The sequence below is a fragment of the Heptranchias perlo genome, chromosome 16 (genome assembly GCF_035084215.1).
Source record: "Heptranchias perlo isolate sHepPer1 chromosome 16, sHepPer1.hap1, whole genome shotgun sequence".
In the NCBI taxonomy this organism is placed as follows: Eukaryota; Metazoa; Chordata; class Chondrichthyes; order Hexanchiformes; family Hexanchidae; genus Heptranchias; species Heptranchias perlo.
In genome coordinates, this window is record NC_090340.1 from 7,219,119 (window position 1) to 7,246,940 (window position 27,822).

At 44.8% G+C, this 27,822-nt stretch overlaps 1 protein-coding gene across 1 annotated transcript in view; it reads right to left on the reverse strand.

The window, feature by feature from the left end:
• Positions 1-27,822, reverse strand: part of hydin (HYDIN axonemal central pair apparatus protein) — a 1,099,250-nt gene that overhangs the window by 421,799 nt on the left and 649,629 nt on the right. The window contains exons 46-48 of the mRNA XM_067997614.1: positions 17,783-17,911; positions 14,693-14,876; positions 3,552-3,693 (exon numbers count right to left, since the gene is read on the reverse strand). Of these exons, the coding sequence (XP_067853715.1) occupies positions 3,552-3,693; positions 14,693-14,876; positions 17,783-17,911 (455 nt within the window). The remainder of the gene's footprint in view (positions 1-3,551; positions 3,694-14,692; positions 14,877-17,782; positions 17,912-27,822) is intronic.

Sequence of the window (27,822 nt, forward strand, 5' to 3'; positions counted from 1 at the left end):
AATGTCCGGTGAAAATTTTGCCTCTATAGGAACAGGAGTAGGCCATTTAGCCCCTCGAGCCTGTTCCACCATTTCAGTGAGATCATGGCTGATCTGTGACCTAACTCGATATACCTGCCTTAAAACGTTTGGTTAACAAAAATCTATCAATCTCAGATTTAAAATTAACAATTGAGCTAGCATCAACTGCCGTTTACGGAAGAGAGTTCCAAACTTCTACCACCCTTTGCATGTAGAAGTTTTTCCTAACTTCACTCCTGAAAGTCCTGGCTCTAATTTTTAGGCTATGTCCCCTAGTACTGGACTCTCCATTCAACCATCAGATATGGTTTCTCTCTATCTACCCTATCGGTTCCCTTTAATATCATTTCCCTTTAATATCTTGAAAATTTCGATCAAATCGCCCCTTAATCTTCTAAATTCCAGGGACTACAACCATAGTTTTTGTAATTTCTCCTCATAATTTAACCCTTGGAGTCCAGGTATCATTGTAGTAAATCTACGCTGCACTCCCTCCAAGGACAATATATCCTTCCTAAGGTGCAGTGACCGGAACTGAACACAGTACTCCAGGCGTGGTCTAACCAGGGCTTTGTATAGTTGCAGCGTAACTTCTACCCCCTTGTATTCTAGTCCTCTGGATATAAAGACCAGCATTCAATTAGCCTTTTTGATTAATTTCTGTACCTGTCCATGACATTTTAATGATTTATGTACCTGGACCCCTAAGTCTGTTTGGACCTCCACTGTTTCGAGCTTTTCACCATTCACCTCTGCACTCTTATTGCATGCCAGAGTCTAAGAACTCTACATTCATTACTGTATGTCAGCTGATATTGACTCAGCTTCCACAAAAGGTCAGACTCAGGAATTCCACTGCCGCACTCGCCGGCCCACGATTTTCTAGGAATATAGGAACAGGAGGAGGCCATTCAGCCCCTCAAGCCTTTTCCACCATTCAATTAGATCATGGCTGATCTGTATCTTAACTCCATCTACCCGCCTTAGAAACCCTTAATACCCTTGCGTAACAAAATCTATCAATCTCAATTTTTCAATTGACCCCCCAGCCTCAACAGCTTTGTGGAGGAGAGAATTCCAGATTTCCACTACCCTTTATGTGAAAAAGTGCTTTCTGATATAACCCTGAACGGCCTAGCTCTAAATTTATGATGACCCCTTATCCTGGACTCCCCTGCCAGAGGAAATAGTTTCTCTCTATCCACCCTATTAAATCCTTTAACCATTTGTCCATTAAAGTGAGTTGCCAGGAAATCACTGGCCGACAAGAGCGCGGAAATGGAATTTCTACCCCACAGAATTTAAATGCAAGTATTATAAATAGGGATCATGCTGAAGGATGTATGTGAGCCATCCCTGGTCTTACGGGAAAAAGTATAGTTGAAACATTTGATGGACTGCTGCACTTTGTATTGGGATGACTGCAGCTCTCACCCTGCACATTTTTGAGCAGGGGACACTGGATAGCAATCATGAGCAAAGACCCTGACCAACGTTTCTCCTCCCTAGCCCAAGGTAGCAAAGTCAATGGGACCACCCCAGCTGAGACCAGCTAACTCAGCAAAGAGCAGAGGTGCAGCCTAAAATCTTCTGGTCTAAATATCTCAGCACCACCGCACTTGATGCATTTTTTCACTGAGCCATTGAGGATACTTTCATGAAAGGTACAGTGAAGTCAGGCCTGGTGCAGCATCCTGATAAGTGATCTCAGCCCACGAGCCAACCTCTGCAGGATTGCCTCACAGGGCCGTGAAGCAACAGCGGTATACAGTACACCATCCTTGGCCTTAAAAAGGGCGCCTGGGAAAGCAGTGGCCTCTTGCCTCATCCCACAATTAGATCTCAAAGTCATCAGTCCCCTTCCATACCTCCGATCCATAACGTACTACCCCTCAGTTCTCCTTCCCCACTCACACCCAAGAAGACCTGAGATCAAAAGATAACCACAGAGGCCCTAACATGGCACAGCCCAACCAATATCTATATGAACCACACATACTTCAACCATTTCCAGTGCCATGTGCAAAAATCGCTCCCATGTTACAGATCGCTGATACCAGTTTCGGCCTGTTTAACCCCATTAAAATAGCTGTTCCAGCGTACCTGGATTTTGAGAACTAATAATTCATTGGATCCCCTAGTGGAAAGTTCAAGAACGAGAGGACATAGATTTAAGCTGATTGGCGGAAGGATTAGAGGGGACATGAGGAAAAGCTTTTTTACCCAGAGGGTAGTGGGTGTATGGAATTCGCTGCCCGAATTGGTGGTAGAGGCAAGGACCTTCAACTCTTTTAAAAAGAACCTGGACCTGCATCTAACGTGCTGTAAGCTGCAGTGCTACGGACCGAGTGCTGGAAGGTGGGATTAGAATGGGCGGCGTGGACACGATGGGCCGAATGTCCCCCTTCTGTGCTGTATCTTTTCTATGGTTCTATGGTTCTACAGATCCTCACAGAATACAGTGATCAGTACCCATGCTATTGAATTTAGGCAGTGTTTGGTTTTTAAAGGTTTTAACAATAATGATGGGGAACCCTGCATACTATCAGACCTGTGGAACAGTTCTACAAAAATTCTGGGTATATATAGAATTAGTCAAGAAAATTCATAGCTTCAGAGGGGCAATCGTATAATCACAATCTCGTTTTAGGCTCAATTGGGCTTCATGACTTCGAGCTTCATGTACCTACCAATGTTGTATCACTCTAGAATAGGGTGACCATCCAAATTTAGTCTATAGATTTTACTGAACAAAAAATGAGTTGTTCCCCCCCACGGCATAAGTTGGTATTGCACAGAACCAGACCGTGAAGAATGCCGGTTCATTCCCCACTCTGCGTGGAGTTAGCTGACCTCAGCTGGAGCAGTGGCAAGGACGCTGTTATTGGCTGCAGCACCCCTGCGGTGAGGAGGAGGAACAGCCAGCGAGGTTTTCTGGTCCTGATCGCTGTCTAGTGACCCCTGCTGAAAAAAGCGTGTGCACCAGCCCAGATGAGGACAGGTCAGGCAGGGGTGTAATGTCCTCCGCAGTCGAAACCCCAGCCAATGCGCACTCTCCATGTACGAATGGTGACCACTTTGTGAGTTACTGAAGGGCTGGAAGTGTACAGTGAATGGATCGGTTACGCCTTTGATAGGGTAGATAGAGAGAAACTATTTCCTCTGGTGGGAGGAGTCCAGAACAAGAGAGCATAACCTTAATATTAGAGCTAGGCCGTTCAGGGGTGATGTCAGAAAGCACTTCTCCACACAAAGGGGAGTGGAAATCTGGAACTCTCTCCCCAAAAAGCTGTTGAGGCTGGGGGCCAATTGGATATTTCAAATCTGAGATTGATAGATTTTTGTTAGGCAAGGGTATTAAGGGATTTGGAACCACAGTGACTAAATGGAGTTAAGATACAGATTGGCCATGATCTAATTGAATGGTGGAACAGGGTCGAGGGGTGAAATTCCTGTTCCTGTGTTCCTTTGTAGCGAGTCCACCAGCAAGTTCTGAACAGGACAGCTGGGAGGATCTCTTGTTCACTCACTTTTCCCTGCGTTCTCGGAATACACCAGCGCGTTTGCGGTCAAACGCTGCTCTCTCTTCCTCTGGCAGAGCCTCGTATTCCTCTTCCCCCAACTCTTCCAGATAAATCCTCTCCTTTTCTGCTTGGTCCTTCGCCAGTTGCTCTGTTATTTAGTTTAGAGAAACAAAAGGCATGTGTATTTTTAATGTGTTTCAAGATATCAAATTCTCTATATATTATTGAACTCCCCAGTGGATCAGCTACAACAACCTACATTTATATAGCACCTTTAATGTAGAAAAACAGCCCAAGGTGCTTCACAGAGATGTACTAAAAAAAGAATCAGCCATTCAGACCAGGACGTTTGCAGGTTCAATAGCACTGGCTGTGCTAAGTTAGCTGTTCTCAGCTGGGCCAGTGGTAGAGTTGTTACAATTAACTGCAGTGCCCTGGTTTAGGGAGGGGAAAGTCAGCCAGGGTTCCTGCCCTTGATCCAGAGCCAGTAACCTTGCAGGAAGTGTGCATTAATGGGCATGAGGTGAGGGCAGAATCAGACTCGGCTCTGATCCCTCCCCATCGTCTTGGGTCACGTATGGCCCCTTGGGTGAGGTAACAGGATCGCTGTGTCTGTGGAACAGTAGAGAGACAACGATAACACTTTCGGGAGAGAACAAGGCGAGAAAACAGGCAAGAAAAGAGAACAAAAATCCTAACAGCGGTGAGATTATTCCTACCGAAAGTAACAGCGTGCAATAATATATTGCTGTGTAATCGTCACAATTCCCAAATACCTTCCGCCTCGAAAGGAACAACTAGTGCACTTGCAGATTCTGAACATGCGAACTGAGAGGATCTCGTATTCACTCAATTTTCCCTGTATTCTCAAAGCATACACGCCACGTGTCAAACAAATTGCAATTTCCAGTTACTGTCAGCTGTCAAACAAGACAGCTATTAAGGACAATGAAGCCAGTAGTTCCAGGCTACCCTCCTATTGCTGACTAAAATGATAAAACTGTTAGCATTTTGGTTGCTTGACTTCTGCAGGGATATTGTTTGAACTTCAAAGGAAAATAAAACATCCTTATAATCTAGGAACTTTCTCATGGTCATCACTTTTCTGTACTTGAAGGGGGTAAATAGAGCTCCATAACAATTACCTTACCAGGACATCCTGAGTTTGTGAAAGGCGCTATATAAATACAAGTTCTTTCTTTCTCTCTCAGAATTCGCCAAGACAAGGCTGAGGAGTGACTGCATTAAATGTTTTTAAGATCAGGAAAGGGTTTACGTAGAGAAAATGTTTCCACTTGTGGGGGTGTCCAAAACTACAGGTGATAAATATAAGAGAGTCACTAATAAATCCAATAGGGAATTCAGGAGAAACTTCTTTATCCAAAGAGTGGTAAAAATGTGGAATGCGCTACCACAAGGAGTAGTTGAGGCAAATAGCATAGATGCCTTTAAGAGGAAGCTAGATAAACACACGAGGGAGAAATAAATAGAAAGATATGCTGATAGGGATAGATGAAGAGGTGTAGGAGGAGGCTTGTGTGGAGCATTACCAGTTGGGCCGAATGGCCTGTTTCTGTGCTGTAGACTCTATGTAAGTTGTAAGAAAAATTGACTTGATTTTTTTTTAAAGCAGCCTGTATTTACAGGTTTGATTATTGTACTGTATAGTACCTTGCTGATCTTCCTGCTTCTGTGCACATTTTTAACTGTAAATAAATATGATTCATAGTTTAGCCCATACATAATGATCTAGTGATGGTATTTTTCCACCTTCTAAGGTGTCAATAGAATATGTTGGGCATCCCACAGATTCTCCAATAAGTATTCCAACATGATACAGGAGCTAGTTGTTAGCCCTAGGGCTCGAACACAGAGTGAACTTCTAAGCAGAGTGAATTGCAAAACAGAGTGAGGACTTTAAAACGGGAATTTGGTGAGAGTGGGAATTCACTGGTTTAGTAGGTAAGTATTTCACTGGGTAAGTAGTACTGAAGTGTGTTTTATCAAACTGAAATTGAACTTAGTTTCCCAACATTAAAAAACTGCAAGTCAGTTGGCAGTTAACTGTCAATCAATTGTAAGGTCACTGATTAGGTGTTAATTATTGTGTGGCTCGAGGTTGCTGACCAGTGGAAAATGCTGTGCGTCTGAAAGGCATAAATGAGGGTGAATTGCAAAACGGAGTGAGGAGTTCAAAACAGGAACTTGGTGAGAGTGAGAATTAGGTGCAGTGAAGGAAGGAGGTGCTGAGTAATTTAAACCAATGGACAACAGTAAATAAGGAAATATATAAACAAATAATCAGAGTAATTAATTAAATCTAAGGGGATCAAATTAACTGAGCAGAAGATACCAACATTAAAGGGATCTGAATTGCATTAAATAAAAATCTGGTATACATAAATAATTAATAAACAGAAGTTAAGGGGGTACGAAACTAAAGCATCTATATAACATAAGTAGATGGACATTTAAGTAAATGATGGGACAGCCGAGACCCATTGCCTGCAATTCCTGTGCCATGTGTCCTGGATAACTACGTGTGGAGGAAGTGCTTCCGGCTGCTCGAGCTCAGTGTTTCTGAGCATGAGGGGGAGCCCGAGTCACTGCAGGGCATAGGGGAAGCAGAGTATTTCTTGGATCCATACATTCCAGGAGGTGGTCACCCCACAGCCACGGAGAGTTCAGGATAGCAAGGGGGTGGCCATGTGGCAGGGGAGAAATCCTCCAGGCAGTATGGCGTTCACAAACTGTTTTTCAGTGCTAAAGGGTGCAGTGAGGGTGACGACACCTCGAAGATATGCAGTCCAGAGCAAATCCATGCCACCATGGGGAAAAGGGCTGCACAAGAGGGCACAGCAAAGTGTAGACATGCAGTTGTTAGAGGGGATTCAATAGTCAGGGGGATAGAAAGGCGTTTCTGCAACCACTGACATGAGTCTTGCATAGTGTGTTGCCTCTCTGGTGCCAGGGTAAAGGATATCACGAAACGGGTGCAGAACATTCTGCAGGGGGAAAGGGAACAGCCAGAAGTCGTAGTCCACGTTGGATCCATTGTCAGGAGCTAGGGAGGAAGTTAAAGAGCAGGATTTAAAAGGTGGTAATCTCTGGATTAGTCCCAGTGCCACATGCTCGTGAATATAGGTGCAGTAAGATAAGACAGGTTAATATGAGCCTGGAGAAATCGTGCAGGAGGGACCAGTTCTGAGGCAGGAGGGACCTTTTTTAAAATTCTTTTATGGGATCTGAGCGTCGCTGGCAAGGCCAGCATTTATTGCCCATCCCTAACTGCCCTTCAGAAGGTGGAGAGCCGTCTTCTTGAACCACTGCAGTCCGTGTGGTGAAGGTTCTCCCACAATGCTGTTAGGAAGGGTTTTGACCCAGCGACGATAAAGGAACGGCGATATATTTCCAAGTCGGGATGATGTGTGACTTGGAGGGGAACGTGCAAGTGGTGTTGTTCCCATGTGCCTGCTGCCATCGTCTTTCTAGGTGGTACAGGTTGCGGGTTTGGGAGGTGCTGTCGAAGAAGCCTTGGCGAGTTGCTGCAGTGCATCCTGTGGATGGTACACACTGCAGCCACGGTGCACTGGTGGTGAAGGGATTGAATGTTTAGGGTGGTGGATGGGGTGCCAATCAAGCGGCTGCTTTGTCCTGGATAGTGTCGAGCTTCTTGAGTGTTGTTGGAGCTGCACTCATCCAGGCAAGTGGAGAGTATTCCATCACACTCCTGACTTGTGCCTTCTGCATGGTAGAAAGGCTTTGGGGAGTCAGGAGGTGAGTCACTCGCCGCAGAATACCCAGCCTCTGACCTGCTCTTGTAGCCACAGTATTTATTTGGCTGATCCAGTTAAGTTTCTGGTCAGTGGTGACCCTCAGGATGTTGATGGTGGAGGATTCGGCAATGGTAATGCCGTTGATTGTCAAGGGGAGGTGGTTAGACTCTTGTTGGAGATGGTCATTGCCTGGCACTTGTCTGGCGCGAATGTTACTTGCCACTTATCAGCCCAAGCCTGGATGTTGTCCAGGTCTTGCTGTATGTGGGCACGGACTGCTTCATTATCTGAGGGATTGCGAATGGAATCTGTACAAGAAGGAAGGATTGCACCTCAACAGAACTGGAACCAATGTCCTTGTGGGGAGATTCACTGCTGCTGTGAGGGAGGGTTTTAGCTAACTTGGCATGGAATCATAGAAAGATTACAGCACGAAAGAAGGCCATTCGGCCCATCGAGTCCGCGCTGCCTCTATGCAAGATCAATCCAGCTAGTCCCACTTCCCCACCCTACCCCGCAGCCCTGCAATTTCTTTTCCTTTTAAGCTCTTATCTAGTTCCCTTTTGAAGGCCATGATTGAATCTGCCTCCACCACCCCCTCGGGCAGTGCATTCCAGATCCTAACCACTCGCTGTGTGAAAAAGTTTTTCCTCAGGTCACCTTTGGTTCTTTTGCCAATCACCTCAAATCTATGTCCTCTGGTCCTTGACCCTTCCGCCAATGAGAACAGTTTCTCTCTATCTACTCTGTCTAGATCCTTCATGATTTTGAATACCTGTATCAAATCTCCTCGCAACCATCTCTGTTCCAAAGAGAACAAGCCCAGCTTCTCCAGTCTATCCATGTAACTAAAGTCCCTCATCCCTGGAATCATTCTAGTAAATCTATTCTGCACCCTCTCTCAGGCCTTCACATCTTTCCTGAAGTGCGGTGCCCAGAACTGGACATAATACTCCAGTTGTGGCTGAACCAGTGTTTTATAAAGGTTCATCATGACTTCCATACTTTTGTATTGTATGCCTCTATTTATAAAGCCCAGGATGCCTTATGCTTTTAAAACCGCTTTCTCAAACTGCCCTGCCACCTTCAACGATTTGTGCACATATACCCCCCGATCTCTCTGTTCCTGTAACCCCTTTTAGAGTTGTGCCTTCTGGTTTATATTGCCTCTCCTCATTCTTCTTACCGAAATGTATCACTTCGCATTTTGTTGTGTTAAATTTCATCTGCCACATGTCCACCGATGCCACCAGCCTGTCTATATCCTCTTGAAGTCTATCGTTATCCTCCTCACTATTTACTACCCTTCCAAGATTTGTGTCATCTGCAGATTTTGAAATTGTGCCCTGTACACCCAAGTCCAAATCATTAATATATATCAAGAAAAGCAGTGGTCCCAGCACTGACTGCTGGGGAACACCACTGTACACCACCCTCCAGTCCGAAAAACAAACATTCACCGCTATTCTCTGTTTTCTGTCCCTTAGCCAATTCTGTATGCAAGTACTGCCCCCTTTATTCCATGGGCCACAATCTTGATGATAAGCCTACCATGCGACACTTTATCAAACGCCTTATGAAAGTCCATATACACCACATCAACTGCATTGCCCTCATCTACCCTCTCTGTGACCTCATCAAAAAACTCTATCAGGTTAGTTAAACACAATTTGCCTTTAGCGAATCCATGCTGGCTTTCCCTAATCAATCCACCCGTGTCCAAGTAACTGTTAATTCTGTCCCAGATTATGGTTTCTAAAAGTTTCCTCACCACTGAGGTTAAACTGACAGGCCTATAGTTACTGGGTCTATCCTTACACCCTGTTTTGAACAAGGGTGTAACATTTGCAATTCTCCAGTCCTCTGGCACCACCCCCATATCTACTCATGTTTGGAAGATTATGGCCAGTACCTCCACAATTTCCACGGTTACTTCCCTCAGCAACCTAAATTGCATCCCTTCTGGACCGGGTGACTTACCTTTTCTTTATCAATTTTTAGCCCATCCAGCAGCTCAACTACATTTTCCTTTACTGAAACTCTGGCAGCATCTTCTTCCTTGGTAAAGACAGGTACTCATTTAGTACCTCGGCCATACCCTCTGCCTCTATGAGTAGATCTCCTTTATGATCCCTAATCAGCCCCACCCCGCCTCTTACTACCAGTTTACTGTTTCCTTGCCTGTTGAAGATCTTTGGATTCCCTTTTATGTTGGCCGCTAGTCTATTCTCATACTCTCTCTTTGCCCCTCTTATTTCCTTTTTCACTTCCCCTCTGAACTTTCTATATTCTGCCTGGTTCTCACTTGTGTCTGTCATACGCCCCTTTTTTCCGTTTCATCTTACTCACTATCTCTTTTGTCATCCAGGGAGTTCTGGCTTTAATTGCCCCACCTTTCTGCCTCGTGGGAATGTGCCTGGACACTCCCCGAACCATCTCCTCCTTAAAGGCCGCCCATTGTTCAATTACAGTTTTGCCTGCCAATCTTTGATTCCAATTTACCCAGGCCAGATCTGTTCCCATCCCATTGAAATTGGCCCTTCTCCAATTAAGTATTTTTACTTTAGAGTGGGCCATGTCCTTTTCCATAGCTATTCTAAACCTTATGATAATATGATCGCTGTTCCCCAAATGCTCTCCCACTGACACTTGATCCACTTGGCCCATCTCATTCCTTCGAACCAAATCCAGCAAAGCCTCCTTCCTCCTTGGGCCGGAAACGTTCTGGTTAAGAAAGTTATCCCTGGACACATTTCAAAAATTCCTCCCCCTCTGTGCCCCTTATATTATTATTGTTATCCCAATCTATATTAGAATAGTTGAAGTCCCCAGTCATCAATAATCTATAGCTTTTGCACCTCTTTGTAATTTTCCTGCAAATTTGCTCCACTATATCCTTCCCACTAGTTGGTGGCCCATAGAATACACCCAGTGGTGTAATGGCACCTCTATTGTTTCTTAACTCTAACCAAATAGATTCTGTCCTTGACCCCTCCAGGACATCCTCTCTCTCCAGTACTGCAATATTCTCCTTAATCAATACTGCCATCTCCCCTCCTTTCTTTCCTTCCCTATCTTTTCTGAACACCTTGTATCCAGGAATATTTAGTACCCAATCCTGCCCTTTTTTGAGCCAGGTCTCCGTTATCACCATGGCATCACATTCCCATGTGGCTAATTGCGCCTGCAGCTCACCAACCTTGTTTACCACACTTTGAGCATTCACACACATGCTCTGTAAACCAGTCTTAGACTTTCTTGTTCTGTCGCTTAGCCTGATCCCACCAAATACTGGACTATTACTTGCTTTAGTGCTATTTTTCTTCTCCGATTCTTTGTGCCCCTTGTTTCCCCTTTCCATTGCTACATCCTGGTGCCCATCCCACTGCCAAATTAGTTTAAACCGCCCCCCCCCCCACAGCACTAATGAACCTCCCCACGAGGACATTGATCCCAGCTCCATTGAGGTGTAACCCGTCCGGCCTGTACAGGTCCCACCTCCCCCAGAACTGGTCCCAATGCCCCAGGAATCTAACACCCTCCCTCCTGCACCATCTCTCCAGCCACGCATTCATCTGCTCTATCCTCCAATTTCTATATTCACTAGTGCATGGCACTGGGAGTGATCTGGAGATTACTACCTTTGAGGTCCTGCTTCTTAATCTCTTTCCTAACTCCTTAAAATCTGCCTGCAGGACCTCATCCCTCTTTCTACCTATGTCGTTGGTACCAATATGCACCATGAACTCTGGCGGTACACCCTCCCATCCCCAGAATGTTTTGAAGCCGCTCAGTGACATCCTTGACCCTGGCACTAGGGAGGCAACATACCATCCTGAAATCATGTCTGCCGCCGCAGAAACGCCCGTCCGCTCCCCTGGCTATAGAATCCCCAATCACTATTGCTTTCCTGACCTTTCTCCTCCCCCCCCCGCCGTACAGCTGAGCCAACCATGGTGCTGGGGACTTGGCTCTGGCTGCACTCTGCAGAGGAACCCTCTCCATCACCAGTATTCACTGAATACTGGTTAGAGAGTGAGAGTGGATAAAGCATTAGAGACAAACAGCATTAGAATAAAGAGTAGTTCAGAAATAGGAGGATTCAGCCAGGAGGGAAATGCGAGGCAGACTAGAATGAGTTTGGTGTGCATGTGCATAAATGCATGGAAATAAGGCTGGTGAGCTACAGGCACAAATTGCCATATGGGATTATGATATAATGGCAGTAACAGAGATCGGGCTCAAACTTGGGGATGATTGGGAACTTAATATTCCTGGCTACAAAATATTCAGGAAAGATGGAGATGGAAATAAAAGGGTGGGGGGCAGTATTGATCAAAGATACTGTTACAGCACCGGAAAGGGATGATGTAGTTGAGGGTTCAAAGACAGAATCTATTTGGTTTGAATTAAGGAACAAAATAGAGGAGCTTTACGCTGCTGGGTGTATACTATGGCCACCAAATAGTGGGATGGAGATAGAGGAGCAAATTTGGAGGCAAATTTCAGTAAGGTGCAAGAATTTAGACTGGGAAAATAACAGTGTTAAGAACAAAGAGGGGGAGTAATTCCTGATATGTGTACAAGATAACTTTCTTGATCAGTATGTTTCCAGCCCAATGAGGAACTAGATCTGGTTCTGGGAATGAAGTGGGGCAGGTGGAGCATGTTTCAGTGAGGACGTGTTTGGGAAACAATGATCATAATATCATTAGGTTTAGAATAGTTATGGAAAAGGACAAGGAACAATCAAACGTGAAAATACTTAACTGGAGGAGAACTAATTTCAGTGAGTTGAATGGGGATCAGGCTCATAATGCGGTGGAGAGCCAAGTCGAATACAGAAAGTACAAAGGAGAACTGATAAAGGAAATAAGAGGGTTAAAGAGAGTGTATGAGAATAGATTAGCGGGTAACATAAAGGGAACCCAAAAGTCCTTTACAAACATATAAGTAGTAAAATGGTAGTCAAAGGAAGGGTGGGGCCGTTTCGGGACCAAAAACTAGGTCTTCTTGTGGAGCGAGAGGGCGTGGCTGAGATACCAAATGAATTCTTTGCATCCATCTTCGCCAGAGAAGAGGATGCTGCCAATGTCACAGTAAAGGAGGAAGTTGTAGAGAAATTGGATAGGATAAAAATAGATAAAGAGCAGGTACTTAAAATATTGGCAGCATTCAAAGTAGAAAAGTCACCCGGTCCAGGTGGGATGCATCCGAGGCTGCTGAGGGAAGTAAGGGTGGAAATTGCGGAGCCTTTGGCCACAATCTTCCACTCCTCCTTAGATATGGGAGTGGTGCAAGAGGACTGCAAATGTTACATCCCTGTTCAAAAAAGCAGAAAGGGATAAACACAGCAACTACACACCAGTCAGCCTAATGTTGGTGGTGCAGAAACTTTTAGAGACAATAATTCGAGACAAAATTAATTGTCACATGGAAAAATATGGGTTAATAAATGACAACCAGCATGGATTTGTTAAAGGCAAATCGTGTTTGACTAACTTGATTGAGTTCTTTGATGACGTATGGGAGAGGGTTGATGAGGGTAATACTGTTGATGCTGTGCATATGGACTTACAAAAGGAATTTAATAAAGTATCACTAATAGACTTGTTAGCAAAATTGAAGCCCATGGGATTAAAGGGACAGTGGCAGCGTGGATATGAAATTGGCTAAGAGACAGAAAGCAGAGTGTAGTGGTGAACGGTTGTTTTTCAAACTGGAGGGAAGTATACAGTGGTTTTAGGGGTCAGTATTAGGACCACTGCACTTTTTCATATATATTAATGACCTGGACTTGGGAATACAGGGCATAATTTCAAAGTTTGCAGATGATGGCAAACTCAGAAATGTAGTAAATAATCAGAGGCATAGAGTATAAAAGCGAGGGAGTTATGCTAAACCTTTATAAATGGTTAGGCCCGAGCTGGAGTATTGTGGTCAATTCTGGGCACCACACTTTTGGGAGGATGTCAAGGCCTTAGCGAGAGTGCAGAGATTTACTAGAATGGTACCAGAGATGCGGGACTTCAGTTACGTGGAGAGACTAGAGAAGCTGGGGTTGTTCTCCTAAATTTAATAGAGGTGTTCAAAATCATGAAGGGTTTTGATAGAGTAAATAAGGAGAAACTGTTTCCAGTGGCAGAAGGGTCGGTAACCAGAGGACACAGATTTAATTGGCAAAAGCACCAGAGGCGAGATGAGGAGAATTTTTTTTACGCAGTGAGTTGTTATGATCTGGAATGTACTGCCTGAAAGGGTGGTGAAAACAGATTCAATAGTAACTTTCAAAAGGAAATGAATAAATACTTGAAGGGGAAAATTTTGCAGGGCTATGGGAAAGAGCAGGGGGAATGAGACTAATTGGATAGCTCTTTCAAAGAGCCGGCACAGGCATAATGGGCCGAATGGCCTCCTTCTGTGCTGTATCATTCTATGATTCTATGATCTAACCCATGCATGGTAGAGAATAAAGAGGCAGGTTTCAGCTCATAAGAGGTTTGATCTGCTTATGGAAAATGTCACGTAATTTGTGCGAGAAAGGTTTTGGGAAAAGTCTGATCCATCACCTTCTAGCTTTTTCACACATATTAAATGACTTGAGTGCAGAAAGGATTGCTAGAGGTTGGAAACAGTTCTCCTGTCTGTCCACTCAGTCTAGGATGTGGGAACCAGAAGAGGAAGATAAAAGATCTATCTCCAAATGTTATTTAAGACTGCATTTAAATTCAATCGTCTTTCTGCTGGACTTCAATGATCTTCCCCTAATCTAGAACAATGACACACAAAAATGCTTCCCGTAACAAACTGAACCTTCATAACTCAAAGTGATAGTGAAAATATTGTGTGTTTAGTACAGTGAGTTAGACAACAACCTGATTTCTGAGATCTGGGTTCAAATCCAGCTCATATTCATGGAATGAACGTCTCATCTGCCATTTCATTCGTTCCTACATGAGATGAATTTGGACCGTCACAACCTAGCTCCTAGTGGGCATGGATTTACAGTTAAAAAAACTGCTGCTAACTTGGCACGAATCTGCCAGTCTCACTCTGGAGAGGCCACAGGATGGTTATTGTGGGAATTGGAAAAAAACGTCCCACTGATGCAGTAGGGAGTTCTCTTCTAAAGTTGGGGCTGAAGCACCTTTTAGGGACAGTGTAGGGGGAAGCTTTATTCTGCCTTATAACCATGATAATCCTGATGTGGCATTGCTTGACGTTGACACTTGTTGCCCACAATAGAAAGCATTTATTTTCCCAGTACTTTGATACGCATAAAACTTCACAGAAAAAAACTGACTGGCAATCTTAATATTCAATTAGAGTCTAAGTACTTTTGCGGAAGCTTTTAGTACAACAGTCACATACCCTCTTCCTCTTGCTTGGCTTTCTCCTTAGCCTTCAAGGCTGCAAATTCCTGACTAAGGTTGACTACATAGATGTGACGTCTATTGTTAATTGCTTTAAGGACAGCTGTGAGAGCATGGGCCTCATTATAACTGTACAGATTCTCCAGCCCATCGAATACAACTCCTTGGAAACAGTCGTTCAGCTGCAACAGAAAATGGTGAAAAATCAGGTTAAACCACGAGTTAAATATTACAATGATATCCACTTTAGTACTGACTCTAACTTCCTGTAAGGGGCTACATTCCAACAGATAGTAATATTGACTCCGAGTTACTTATCCTGTTCATAAACTCAGATATAGATTTGATGCAACAGTGAAACATTTTTGCCAGTAGACTTAAAACCTCAAGTGAGCCAATTATTGGGCCAGTTAATTTATATTATTCTGAATATTCCAGACAGTAAATTGACATACTGCACCAGTGTTAGACATTACATTGCTGACAAATGAAAACGAATACAAATCAAGTTGTATGGTAAACGTTTGGTTGTCAGATTATGGTTTAATTGTTGCTCCTCAATGACTTAGTGGGTCAGGAAGGTGCTAGGTTCAATCCCCAATCTTTGCGAGTTAACTGATCTAAACATGTGCGTGCTGGGAAGCGCTACAATTTGCCTCAGCATCCCAAGAAATTCTGACGCTATTTACAATGTGGGTATGTGTCCATACAGACGTACTTGGGGGTGCCATGTACTAACACTTTCTCAGGGAAGAGACTTCCTCTGTGCACTAAGAGCAGCAGAATCATGAGCCAATTCATAAAGAACAAGTTATGATTTTGCTTCCCTGGGTGCGGAGGAAACTTCCCCCCATTGTCATGGTGCAATGTGAGCAGTGACCCATCTTTCCATCACATCATATTAGTGCAGCGTTCTCAATGGATGCATTTGCAACATTCACTCGGATGAAATAATTGTTCTGTTGCAGCTGGCACATGTCAGGCCACCCTTCACAGCAATATATGAAGGAAATGAGGACCCACTGGATAAAAGGGCGCCACAGATCACTGAATGTTCCGGAAACTGAAATAGTTGCATTCTAGATGATAAAGTAGCAACATTCCTAAGGCTCTAAATCTACATATGAATGGGTTAAAAGTGGTATGGAAGGTGAAATATAGCTTCCCACTTTAAAGCCCTGAATTTAACCTAACCCGCCCAGTGGGAACAGGGCAGGTTCGTGTTGTATGCCTGTTTTACAGCCCGCACGATTTTGACTTCAATGGAGCATAAAATCGTTGGGGTGTAAAACGGGAATTCGACCCGAGCCCACCCAGTCCCACCCAGGGCAAGAATTGGGGCTTAATTCTTTCTTCCAGGAATTCAAAACTGTGGAACTCCTCACCTCCCACGGTCTTTGCTTCTTCCTGCAGTCTTTAGGCTTCTAAAATCCAAGCGCAGCGTCATTTAAATACTACTGCTCCGAAATTCCTTGGGGTTCTGTCAGTCTCCCGCCATAACTCTGGGGAGAGACTGACACACTCCCGAGGGAAACAGCGGAGATTCGGTTATGCTGCACCATTTCCAGGAGTTTCCTCAATGCTTTGAAGCTTCCATCTGTCCCTGGCAAGACAAGTGACAAGACGGGGTGGGGTCAGGGATGGCGCCAGGGACAGGGGTGGGGGCAGGGCCGGGGCAGGGCCAGGGATAGGGGCGGGGCTTTGTGGGGTGGGGCCAGGGGCAGGGCAGGGCCAGGGACTCCATAAGCCAGGGGTTCCCACTCCTCAGACTCCAGTGGGACCCAACGTAGCAGTGACAGCCGGCACACCGAAAGAAAGGAGAAATACTATCCCTACAGGAGTGTACGTGGGCCCCACATGCTGGGCATGGCGGGTAAGCGGCCTCGATTCCAGAATCATAGATTGATACAGCACAGAAGAGTCCATGTGGCTCATCATGCCTATGTCGCTCTTTGAAAGAGCTATCCAATTAATCCCACTCCCCCACGCTCTTTCCCCATAGCCCTGTAAATTTTTCCTTTCAGGTATATATCCAATCACCTTTTGAAAGTTACTATTGAAACTGCTTCCACTGCCCTTTCAGGCAGTCCCTCATCTCTGGTGACATTCTAGTAAATCTCCTCTGCATCCTGTCCAAGAAGAATTTAATTTTTCTTTCCAAAAAATATCCTGCAGTTCGGCCCCATTGTCAGGATTTGAGGGGGGGGGGGGAGGGTTGCCCTGGGCAACCGCCTCCCCTGGGCTGGGCCAGTGGCCGAGTTTCCAGGGGAACGGGGCAGGCAGGAGCCAGAAATGAGCCTGTAGTATCATTTGCACACATCTGCCCTACACTAATGAGGTCTTTTGCCACTGACCACAAAACTATGGCAGGGTGAGTGCTGGAGGACACCAGTGGACATGTTCCTTGCAGGAACTTTGGGGCCTAGTTCCTGGCTTACCAGGCCTTCTCTTTTACTTTTTCAGCCTTGGTAGTTCCCTGCACAATGGACCATGGCCCTTCACATCTGTGACTCAATTTAGTAAAAATGACGGCGCAAGGCTATGCAGGGCCTCAATACCACAGCCATCCCTCTCACACTTCCGGAGAGGGCACAAGAAAAAGCTTGTCAATTTTGGTCATCAATGGCTTAGTGGGTAAGTGCACTGCCTGTTGCAGAACTGAGCCACAGGGAGCGTGAAGATCCTAACCTCAATCTGCAGTCTATGCCAAGTTAGCTGATCTCAACATGGGTGGAGGGGGCAAGGTCTACAATTTGCCCTAGCATCCCTGGCCCAGGAGGAGGGAGAAAAAAACTTAGCCAGGGTGGTCATTCAGAGACTCCCCCTGCTAGAAAGTGAGAGAGTCACTGGGTCAGGACAGAAATTAGCACGGCTGTGATGCTGCCCCATGGTCAGAAAGCCAAGCAACAGTCACGGTCGCAGTTCATACTTGAAGAAAGGTCACTTTAGGTGAAGTACCAGAGGTTGGAAGTTGTCTGTGGAATTGCACCCCAGTAAGCATCAGTGCCTTCGATCAGGAGGGAGAGAGCTGGGCCATTATATTGCGTCTCCTCGCTATCTGCACTCAGTTATGCTGGGTGTACTGTACCTGCAGCCTTTCTGTCAATATCTCCACCAACACTTCATCTGTCAACTGACAGCCCATTAGGCTCGTCTCTCCAGCCAGGCTGGTAGTCACACTCATAGGCTGCTGCATTACAGGAGCGATTGTGGAGATCTAGAGATGTCAGAAAACAGCTCAAATTACTTGCAATTTCAACAAAATACATTTCTCTATAGCTGCTACAGGGTTAACACTAAACCTTGAAAAATGACATCGAAATCATGTCACAAAATCTTACCTTAAATCTCCCGGTACGCTGAGTGTGAAACAGAAATAAAATGAGTTAAATACCAAGTTAATCTTCCACCTCACAAGCAATCCTCTTAATTCATCCCAGAAGTGGCCATTTTGTACGAATTTAGCCTGCAATAACCGGCCCATTTTGGACAGTCCAGTTAATGGGTGGCCTCCTGGCAATTTTGACCAATGAAAAATGGACGGAAAAGGTCTGGATTTTCCCGTGCCGGATTTTTGAAAGAAACCCGCCCACAACCATCTGGTTCTGAAGTGGCAAAAAGGTGACCATTCCACCATTACACAGGAGTCTGCCACTCTCCTGCCCCTGCAGATAACACTATTCATCCCAACATAAATTGCCACTTCAAAAATATCTGGGTTCAATTTTAGAAAATACACTCAAGGATAACATATCTTTAAGGGTTTCATACAGCTGTACAAATAGTGGGCAGCAGTATCCTTCGTAAGTAAAATAAACCATGTGAACTTCACTTATAAGTGGTATTTATTTGATGTCTGGCCTTCCTGAGAAGTGTTTAAAATTAGAAATGATGGACTGGGTAGATGGAAGCAAACTGTTTCCCGTAGTCGAGGGGTCAAGAACAAGAGATCAGAGGTACAAGATTAAATGTAAGAGATTTAAAACAGAGGGTGAGAGAAATTTCTTCACACAGAGTTGTGTGGCTCTGGAACTCACTTCCATAGTTAGTGGTTGGGACAGAAACTATGGCCTGGATTTAAACTTGGAGCCGGGAAGACAGCGGCGAGTGGGGGTAGTTTGTCGGACATGAAACACAGAAGTGAAGTTAGCTTAATTGAAGCAATAAATTTCTTCTTCCAGGTTTCGTGACTCCAAGCTGCGCAGTGGGCGTACTGTGCACCCACATGACATGATCTGAAGTCCACTATTTAAAGGGCCAAGGCAAAAATGGAATTTGGAGGAGAAAGGGGGAAGTGAAACCATGGATTCTCATAGAGCAAGGCCAGCACCGAGATTTCCAGATGCTTCCCTTGAAGTACTGCTGGGTGCAGTGAGGACAGGAGGGAAATAATTTACCCCAGCAATGGGAAGAAGAAACCTGGTTCTGCTACCAAGAAGGCATGGCGGGAGTAGGCTGAGGAGGTGAGCAGCAGGAGCATGGTGTCCCGGTCTTGGATGCAGTGTAGGAAGCACTTTAATGACCTAGCCAGGTCAGGAAAAGTGAATACAGTTGCTGATTCACCTACATCCTGTGATGTACAACACCACCCCTCATTCTGTGTTGGCATGCCTACTCCATCACATCACTCCTCACACCCACTTAAGTTTCAGCGACACCCATCCTTCAATTTCTTTGCATTTCCTCACCTCCCCATGTATCTATCCACTGCTGCCACTCACCCCAATCCTGATGCAATGTGATACATCTGTCTGATAGTCAGCTTCACCCAATGCACTGCATCCATCAGTCATTCACAGGTCTGTTATTTTGCCCCTTGTAGGAGAAGAGAGCACAAAATGCAAGGGAGAGGGAGAGGACTGGAGGTGGGGACCCTCCACAAATAGTGCAGCTCACAGATGCAGAGGAAGACGTCATGGAGATAAGTGGCACATCTGCGTCCCTCTCAATCAGAGATGGAAAGACTGGAAACCTGCAAATGCCTGGTGACAGAATTTAAACATCTTCCACACACATGATGACTTTATTTCATCAACGACTGAAATATGAGAAACCTGAGTATGGCGATTGACAAGATTGTTACTTTGCCATGACTAATTCATATTGCTTTCTTTTGTCTTCCAGGGCCTTCACGCGTACAAGAAGAATGTGCAGAGATTCACGACAATGATTACTCAGAGGACATCATTCCTTCCAAGGGTGCGCCATCACAGAGCATACAGCCATGCACCAGGACATACAGCCATGCACCAGGACATACAGCCATGCATCAGCGCATATACTAGCTCTTCCGTGGGTCCTGTTACACAGTTAGTTGTGTTTTCATCTGGTGATTCACAACTCACAAGTGAGCACGAGCGGACACTGGTGGCAGGGGCAGCTGTGGAGAGTCCGCATCGGAGGACGCACTCCTCTCCAAGCTCTGCTCAGCTGGACAAAGGTGGTGAACCCCGGGGGCCATCGTTGAGAATGAGAATGATTGAGATACGGCTGCAACTTTGCGAGGTACTGGAAAACGTGCCACGCACACTCTCCACAATAAAAGAGAGGATGGCGGAGTCCAACTCCAACAGTAGTGGATTGATGTTGCAGGTAATTGCAAGAATGTCTGCCATGGAGAGTGGCTGCCTCCATGGAGCTTTAAGCATGGGTCTCAAATGTGTCTATGCAGGCCATGATCATGGCTGTGCAGACTTTGGAAGCCAGCACATCTGCCGCCTTAAACAGGATGACAAATACCTTATCCATGGCCTTACAGCGTGTCACCGATCTACACTAAGCTGCTCTCCAGCAGAGTGGTAGGAATGATGAGGTGCTGGCCCAGGAGAGTAATGATGGTGAAAGGGGACATGGAAGTGGGAACTCCATTCAAAGTATTCCCACGTCTCACTCGTTGCCGCCCCCCCCACCCCACCACCCCTTCAACCAGTACCCGCAATGCTGCCTCCTCTCTCAATGGCCAAGTCTGCCTCTGCACAGGTGCATGAGGAGCAGTCTTTGGTGGGGCCCTCACGGGCTCCAAAACCCAGAGGTCATAGGTCAAAAGCATCTCAGCAGTCAGGGCAGGGATCTGAGCAGCCTTCCTCTACCTTTACTGAAGCCACAGGGGATGCGGTAGGAAGCGTAAGTTCAAGCAATTGTAATTCACCAAGGGTATGCAAATGGGTGTTGAAGAAATGTTATGTTGTGAAGTGTTTATGGATGTTATTTATATAGACTTCCAGAAGGCATTTGATAAGGGTTCCACATAAGGGGGACTGTCACCAAAGATGAGAGCGAATGCAATTAGAGACAACCTACTGGCTTGGATAGGGAATTGGGTCGGAGGTAGGGATAATGGGTATGTACTCAAATTGGCAGGATGTCACTAGCAGTGTTCCCCAGGGATCTGTACTGGGGCCTCAACTTTTCACTATATTTATAAATGATTTGGATGAAGGAATAGAAAGCTATTAAAATAGGTTTACTGATGACACTATGTTAGGTGGCACAGTAAATAGTGTAGATGGGAGCAGAAAGTTGCAAAGGGACATTGATAGATTAGGTGAGTGGGCAAAACTGTGGCAGATGGAGTTCAGTGTGGGGAAGTGTGAGGTCATCCACTTTGGACCTAAGAAAGGTAAATCAGAGTATTTACTAAATGGCTAGAAGCTGGGAACAGTGGAGGAGCAGAGAAATTTAGGGGTCCAAGTACAGAAATCACTAAAAACTAGTGGACAGGTACAAAAGATATTTAAAAAGGCTAATGGAATGTTGGCCTTTATCTCAAGAGAGTTGGAATACAAAGAGGTTGAAGTTATGTTACAGCCGTACAGAGCTCTGGTTAGACCCCATCTGGAGAACTGTATTCAGTTCTGGGCACCGCACCTCAGGAAGGATATATTGACCTTGGAGGGAGTGCAGTGCAGATTCACCAGAATGATACCGGGTCTCAAAGAGTTAAATTATGAAGACAGGTTGCATAGACTAGGCTTGTATTCCCTTGAGGTGTTTAAGATGATTAAAGGATTTGATAGGGTAGATAGAGAGAAATTATTTCCTCTGGTGGGAGAGTCCAGAACAAGGGAGCATAACCTTAATATTAGAGCTAGGCCGTTCAGGGGTGATGTCAGGAAACACTTCTTCACACAAAGGGCAGTGGAAAGTTGGAACTCTCCCCCAAAAAGCTGTTGAGGCTGGGGGTCAATTGAAAATTTCAGAACTGAGATTGATAGGTTTTTGTTAGGCAAGTGTATTAAGTGTTACGGAACCAAGATGGAGTTAAGGTACAGACCAGCCATGATCTAATTGAATGGTAGAACAGGCTTGAGGGGCTGAATGGCCAACTCTTGTTCATACATTCCTAAGGATAGCCTTCCCTTTTGAAATCCGTGCTGACAATTCTTATATTATATTTTCGGTTTATAGATGTTTTTCTATTACATCTTTGAATAAAAATTCCATTATCTTTCCTACCACCAATGTTTAGCTAACTGGTCTATAGTTCCCTAGATCTGTTCTATCTCCCTTTTTAAATATAGGAATCACATTAACAGATGTACTTGCATTTTAAGCAAATAGTGCAAATGCACCATGGGAAATAGCAATATATATAAATAAGTGGGAATGAGGTTTTAGGGAGGGAAAAAGAAACAATGCAACTTTTGCAAAATGGTCAGTAAACAGTGATCACATGTGATCGAGTCCACAAGATCTATTAGTTAGACTTTATTTTTAATATATAGGTACAGCGACAGAGAGAGGAGCACAAAGGTTCTGGTATCCTGTGAAGAGCTAGTTAATAGGATATAATGATTTTTAAAATAGGGCATTATGTGAAGCATTAAGCAGAAAAAACAGGATCTATGCATCCTCGAGAAAGAGTGGAACCAGACATTACCCAACCACCAGCATAGTTGCCCACTGAAGGTGTAGCCTGTAGGTTAATGACATACATCAGCACTGGGAAAGCGGCACTCATGAGTCTCCAACATCCCTTTCCTCTCCAAAGTCCTTGAACGTGTGGTCGCCTCCCAAATCCGTGCCCACCTTTCCTGCAACTCCACATTTGAACCTTTCCGATCAGGTTTTTGCCCTTCCCACAGCACTGAAATGGTCCTTATCAAAGTCACAAATGACATCCTTTGTGACTGTAGCTGTATTAAACTATTCCTCCTCATCCTTCTCGATCTCTCTTCAGTCTTTGAAATGGTTGACGACACATACCTCCTCTGACGCCCCTCCTCCACTGGGTGAGACTGCCCTCAACTGGTTCCACTCTCACCTACCCAGTTGTAGCCAGAGAATCACCTGCAATGACTTCTCTTCCCACTCCTGCACCATCACCTCTGGAGATCCAAAGGATCTATCCCTGGCCCCCTCCTACTTCTCATCTAGATGCTGCCCTTTGGCGACATCATCCAAAAACACGTCAGGTTCCACATGTACGCTGACGACGCCCAGCTCTACCTCACCACCACCTCTCTCAACTCCTCCACTGCCTGTGTTGCAGCATACATGTCCGACATCGAGTCCTGGATGGGCCAAAATCTCCTCCAATTAGGAAGATCAAAGACTTGTCTTCACCCCTGCCACAAACATCGTTCCCTCGCCACCATTTCCACCCCCTTTCTGGTCACTGTCTCAAGCTGAACCGGATAACTTGTAACCTCAGCATCCTATTTGACCCTGAGCTAGGCTTTTGACCCCATATCCTCGATCACAAAAACCACCTACTTCCACTTCCGTAACATTGCCCGTTTCCGCCCCTACCATAGCTTATCTACTGCTGAAACCCTCATCCATAATCTTGTTACCTCCAGACTTGATTATTCCAATGCTCTCCTGGCTGGCCTCTCATCTTCCACCCTCCCGAAACTTCAGCACATCCAAAACTCTGCTGCCTATATCCTAACTCAAACCAAATCCCACTCACCCATCATCCTTGTGCTCACTGACTTACACTGGCTCCCGATCCACCAACGCCTTGACCTCCTCCAGAGCTGGAAAGATCTTTGGCAAAAGAATCAAAAAAACAAAGAACTTGCATTTATATAGCACCTTTCATGACCTTAGGATGTCCCAAAGGGGCATTCCAGCCAATGAAGTACTTTTGAAGTGTCGTCGCTGTTGTAATGTAGGAAACACGGCAGCCAAATTGCACACAGCAAGGCCAAAAACAGCAATGACATGATGACCAGATAATCTGTTTTAGTGGTGTTGGTTGAGGGATAAATATTGGCCACGACACCGGGGAGAACTCCCCTGTTCTTCTTTGAAATAATGCCATGGGATCTTTAACATCCACTTGAGGGGGCAGACGGGGCCTCGGTTTAACGTCTCATCTGAAAGACGGCATCTCCGACAGTGTGGCACTCCCTCAGTACTACACTGCAGTGTCAGACTGGATTATGTGCTCAGGTTTGTGATGTGGAACTTGAACTTACGACCTTCTGACTCAGAAGCAAGACTGCTACCACTGAGCCAAGACTGACACCTTAAATGAGGGATATCAGAGGTGGAGTATAATATTTTTGAACTATGGGGCCAGCCACAAGGACTGCAGAACTTTTTCCAACCTGTCCATTCCCACTGAAGGATTTTGGACTTTACAATATAAAACCAAAATACCAGTTTTAAGGAAACTAAAGGATTGACTAGAACCCTGTTAGAGTTAAGAAACAATAGAGGCGCCATTACACTATTGGGGCGTACTTTATAGGCCATCAACTAATGGGAAGGATATGGAGGAACAAATTTGCAGGGAAATTACAGAGATGTACAAGATGCACAAGAACTAGAGAGTAGTAATAATGGGGGGCTTCAACTATCCGAATATAGACTGGGATAGTAATAATGTAAAGGGCAAAGAGGGGGAGGAATCTTTGAAGTGTGTTCAGGAGAACTTTCTTGATCAGTATGTTTCCGGCCCAACGAGGAAGGAGGCATTGCCGGATCTGGTTCTGGGGAATGAAGTGGGTCAAGTGGAGCAAGTGTCAGTGGGGGAACATTTAGGGAACAGTGATCATAGTATGGAAAAAGGCTACCTAGAGTACCTAATTGGAGGAGGGCCAATTTCAGTGGGTTGAGAACTGATCTGGCCCAGGTAAATAGGAATCAAAGTTTGGCAGGCAAAACTGTAATCGAAAAATGGGCGGCCTTTAAAGAGGAGATGGTTCGGGTACAGTCTAGGTACATTCCCACAAGGGGCAACCAAAGCCAGAGCACTCTGGATGATGAAAGAGAGTAAGATGAAGTAGAAGTATGGCAAATGTCAGGTTGATAATACAAGTGAGAACCAGGCTGAATATAGAAAGTTCAGAGGGGGAAGTGAAAAAGAAAATAAGAGGGGCAAAGAGAAAGTATGAGAATAGACTGGCGGCCAACATAAAAGGGAATCCAATACTCTTCTATAGGCATATAAATAGTAAATGGGTAAGAGGAGGTGGGGTCAATTAGGGACCAGAAAGGAGATCTACACATGGAGGCAGAGGGTATGGCTGATGTACTAAATGAGTATTTACACCTGTCTTTAGCAAGGAAGAAGATGCTGCCAAAATCACAGTAAAGAGGAGGCAGTTGAGATACTGGATGGGCTAAAAATTGGTAAAGAGGAGGTACTAGAAAGGCTGGCTGTACTTAAAATAGATAACTCACCCAGTCCGGTTGGGATGCTGAGGGAAGTAAGGGTGGAAATTGCAGAGGTGCTGGCCATAATCTTCCAATCCTCCTTAGATATGGGGGTGGTGCCGGAGGACGGGAGAATTGCAAATGTTACATCCTTGTTCAAATAATGGTGTAAGGATAAGTCCGGCAACTACAGGCCAGTCAGTTTAACCTCGGTGATGGGGAAGCTTTAAGAAGCGACAACCCAGGACAAAATTAATAGTCACTTGGACAAGTGTGGATTAATAAAGGAAAGCCAGCACAGAGTTGTCAAAGGCAAATCATGTTTAACTAACTTGACTGAGTTCTTTGATGAGACAACAGAGAGGGCTGATGAGGGCAATGTGTATATGGACTTACAAAAGGCATTTGATAAAGTGCCACATATAGGCTTATCAGCAAAATTGAAGCCAATGGAATAAAAGTGGCAGCATGGATACGAAATTGGCTAAGTGGCAGGAAACAGAGAGTAGTGGTGAACGGTTGTTTTTCAGACTGGAGGATGGTATACAGTGGTGTTCCCCAGGGGTCGGTACGAGGACCACTGCTTTTTTTATATATATATTAATGACTTGGACTTGGATCTATAGGGCATAATTTCAAAATTTGCAGATGACACAAAACATGGAAGTATAGTAAACAGTGAGGAGGATAGCGATAGACTTCAAGAGAACAGACAAGCTGGTGGCATGAGCGGACACATGGCAGATTAAATTTAACTCAGAGAAGTGCGAAGTGATACATTTTGGCAGGAAGAATGAGGAGAGGCAGTATAAACTAAATGGTACAATTCTAACTAGGATGCAGGAACAGAGAGACCTGAGGGTATATGTGCACAAATCTTGGAAGGTAGCAGGACAGGTTGAGAAAGCGGTTAAAAAAATACAGGATCCTGGGCTTTATAAATATAGGCATAGAGTACAAAAGCAAGGAAGTTATGTTGAACCTTTATAAAACTCTGGTTCGGACACAGCTGGAGTATTGTGTCCAATTCTGGGCACCGCCCGTTAGGAAGGATGTGAAGGCCTTAGAGAGGATGCAGAAAAGATGTACTAGAATGGTTCCAAGGATGAGGGACTTCAGTTACGCGGATAGACTGGAGAAGCTGGGGTTGTTCTCCTTAGAGCAGAGAAGGTTCAGAGGAGAGTGTTCAAAACCATGAAGGGTTTAAATAAACATAAGAACATAAGAAAGTAAATAAAGAGAAACTGTACCCATTGGCGGAAGGGTCGAGAACCAGAGGACACAGATTTAAGGTGATTGGCAAAATAACCAAAGGCGAGATGAGGAAAAACTTTTTTAAGGAGTGAGTAGTTATGATCTGGAATGAGCTGCCTGAAAATATGGTGGTAGCAGATTCAATCATGGCTTTCAAAAGGAATTGGATAAATACTTGAAGGGAAAAAATTTACAGGGCTACAGGGAAAGAGCGGAGGAATGGGACTAACTGGAATGCTCTTACAAAGAGCTGGCACGGGCTCGATGGGCCGAATGGCCTCCTTCTGTGCTATAACCATTCTATTATTCCATTCTAACCTAGATTAATTACCTGCTAAAGGCGCAGAGTTTACTTAAAAGAATTGTTAAATTGACTGTTCAAGAAGTGTGCTGGGAAGATTAGGAGCATAGGAACAGGAGTAGGCCATTCAGTGAGATCAAAGCTCATCTATATCTTAACTCCATCTACCTTCCTTGGTTCCATAGCACTTAATACTCTTGCCAAACAAAAATGTATCAATCTCAGTTGTGAAATTTGCAATTGACCCCCAGTCTCAAGAACTTTTTGGGGGAGAGTTCCAGATTTCCACTGCCCTTTGTGTGAAGTAGTGCTTCCTGAGTGGCCCAGCTTTAATTTTAAGGTTATACCCCCTTGTTCTGGGCTCTCCCACCAGAGGAAATAGTTTATCTCTAACAACCCTATTAAATCCATTAATCATTTTAAACACCTCAATTAGATCACCCCTTAATCTGCTATATTCAAAGGAATACAAGCCTAGTCTATGCAACCGGTCCTCATAATCTAACCCTTTTAGCCCAGATATCAATCTGGTGAATCTGCACTGCACCCTCTCCAAGGTGCGGTGCCCAGAACTGAATGCAGTTCTCCAGATGGGGTCTAACCAGAGCTCTGTACAGCTGGAACATAACTTCAACCCCTTTGTATTCCAACCCTCTTGAGATAAAGGCCAACATTCCATTATATTTTTAAATTATCTTTTGTACTTATCCACCAGATTTTCGTGATTTCTGTATTTGGACCCCTAAATCTAAAACAGTTCCTAGATCCTCACCATTTAGAAAATACTCTGATTTACCTTTCCTTGGTCCAAAGTGGATGACCTCACACTTTCCCCACACTGAACTCCATCTGCCACAGTTTTGTTCACTCACCTAATCTATCAATGTCCCTTTGCAACTTTCTGCTCCCATCTACACTATTTACTGTGCCTCCTAACCTAGTGTCATCAGCAAACTTAGATATAC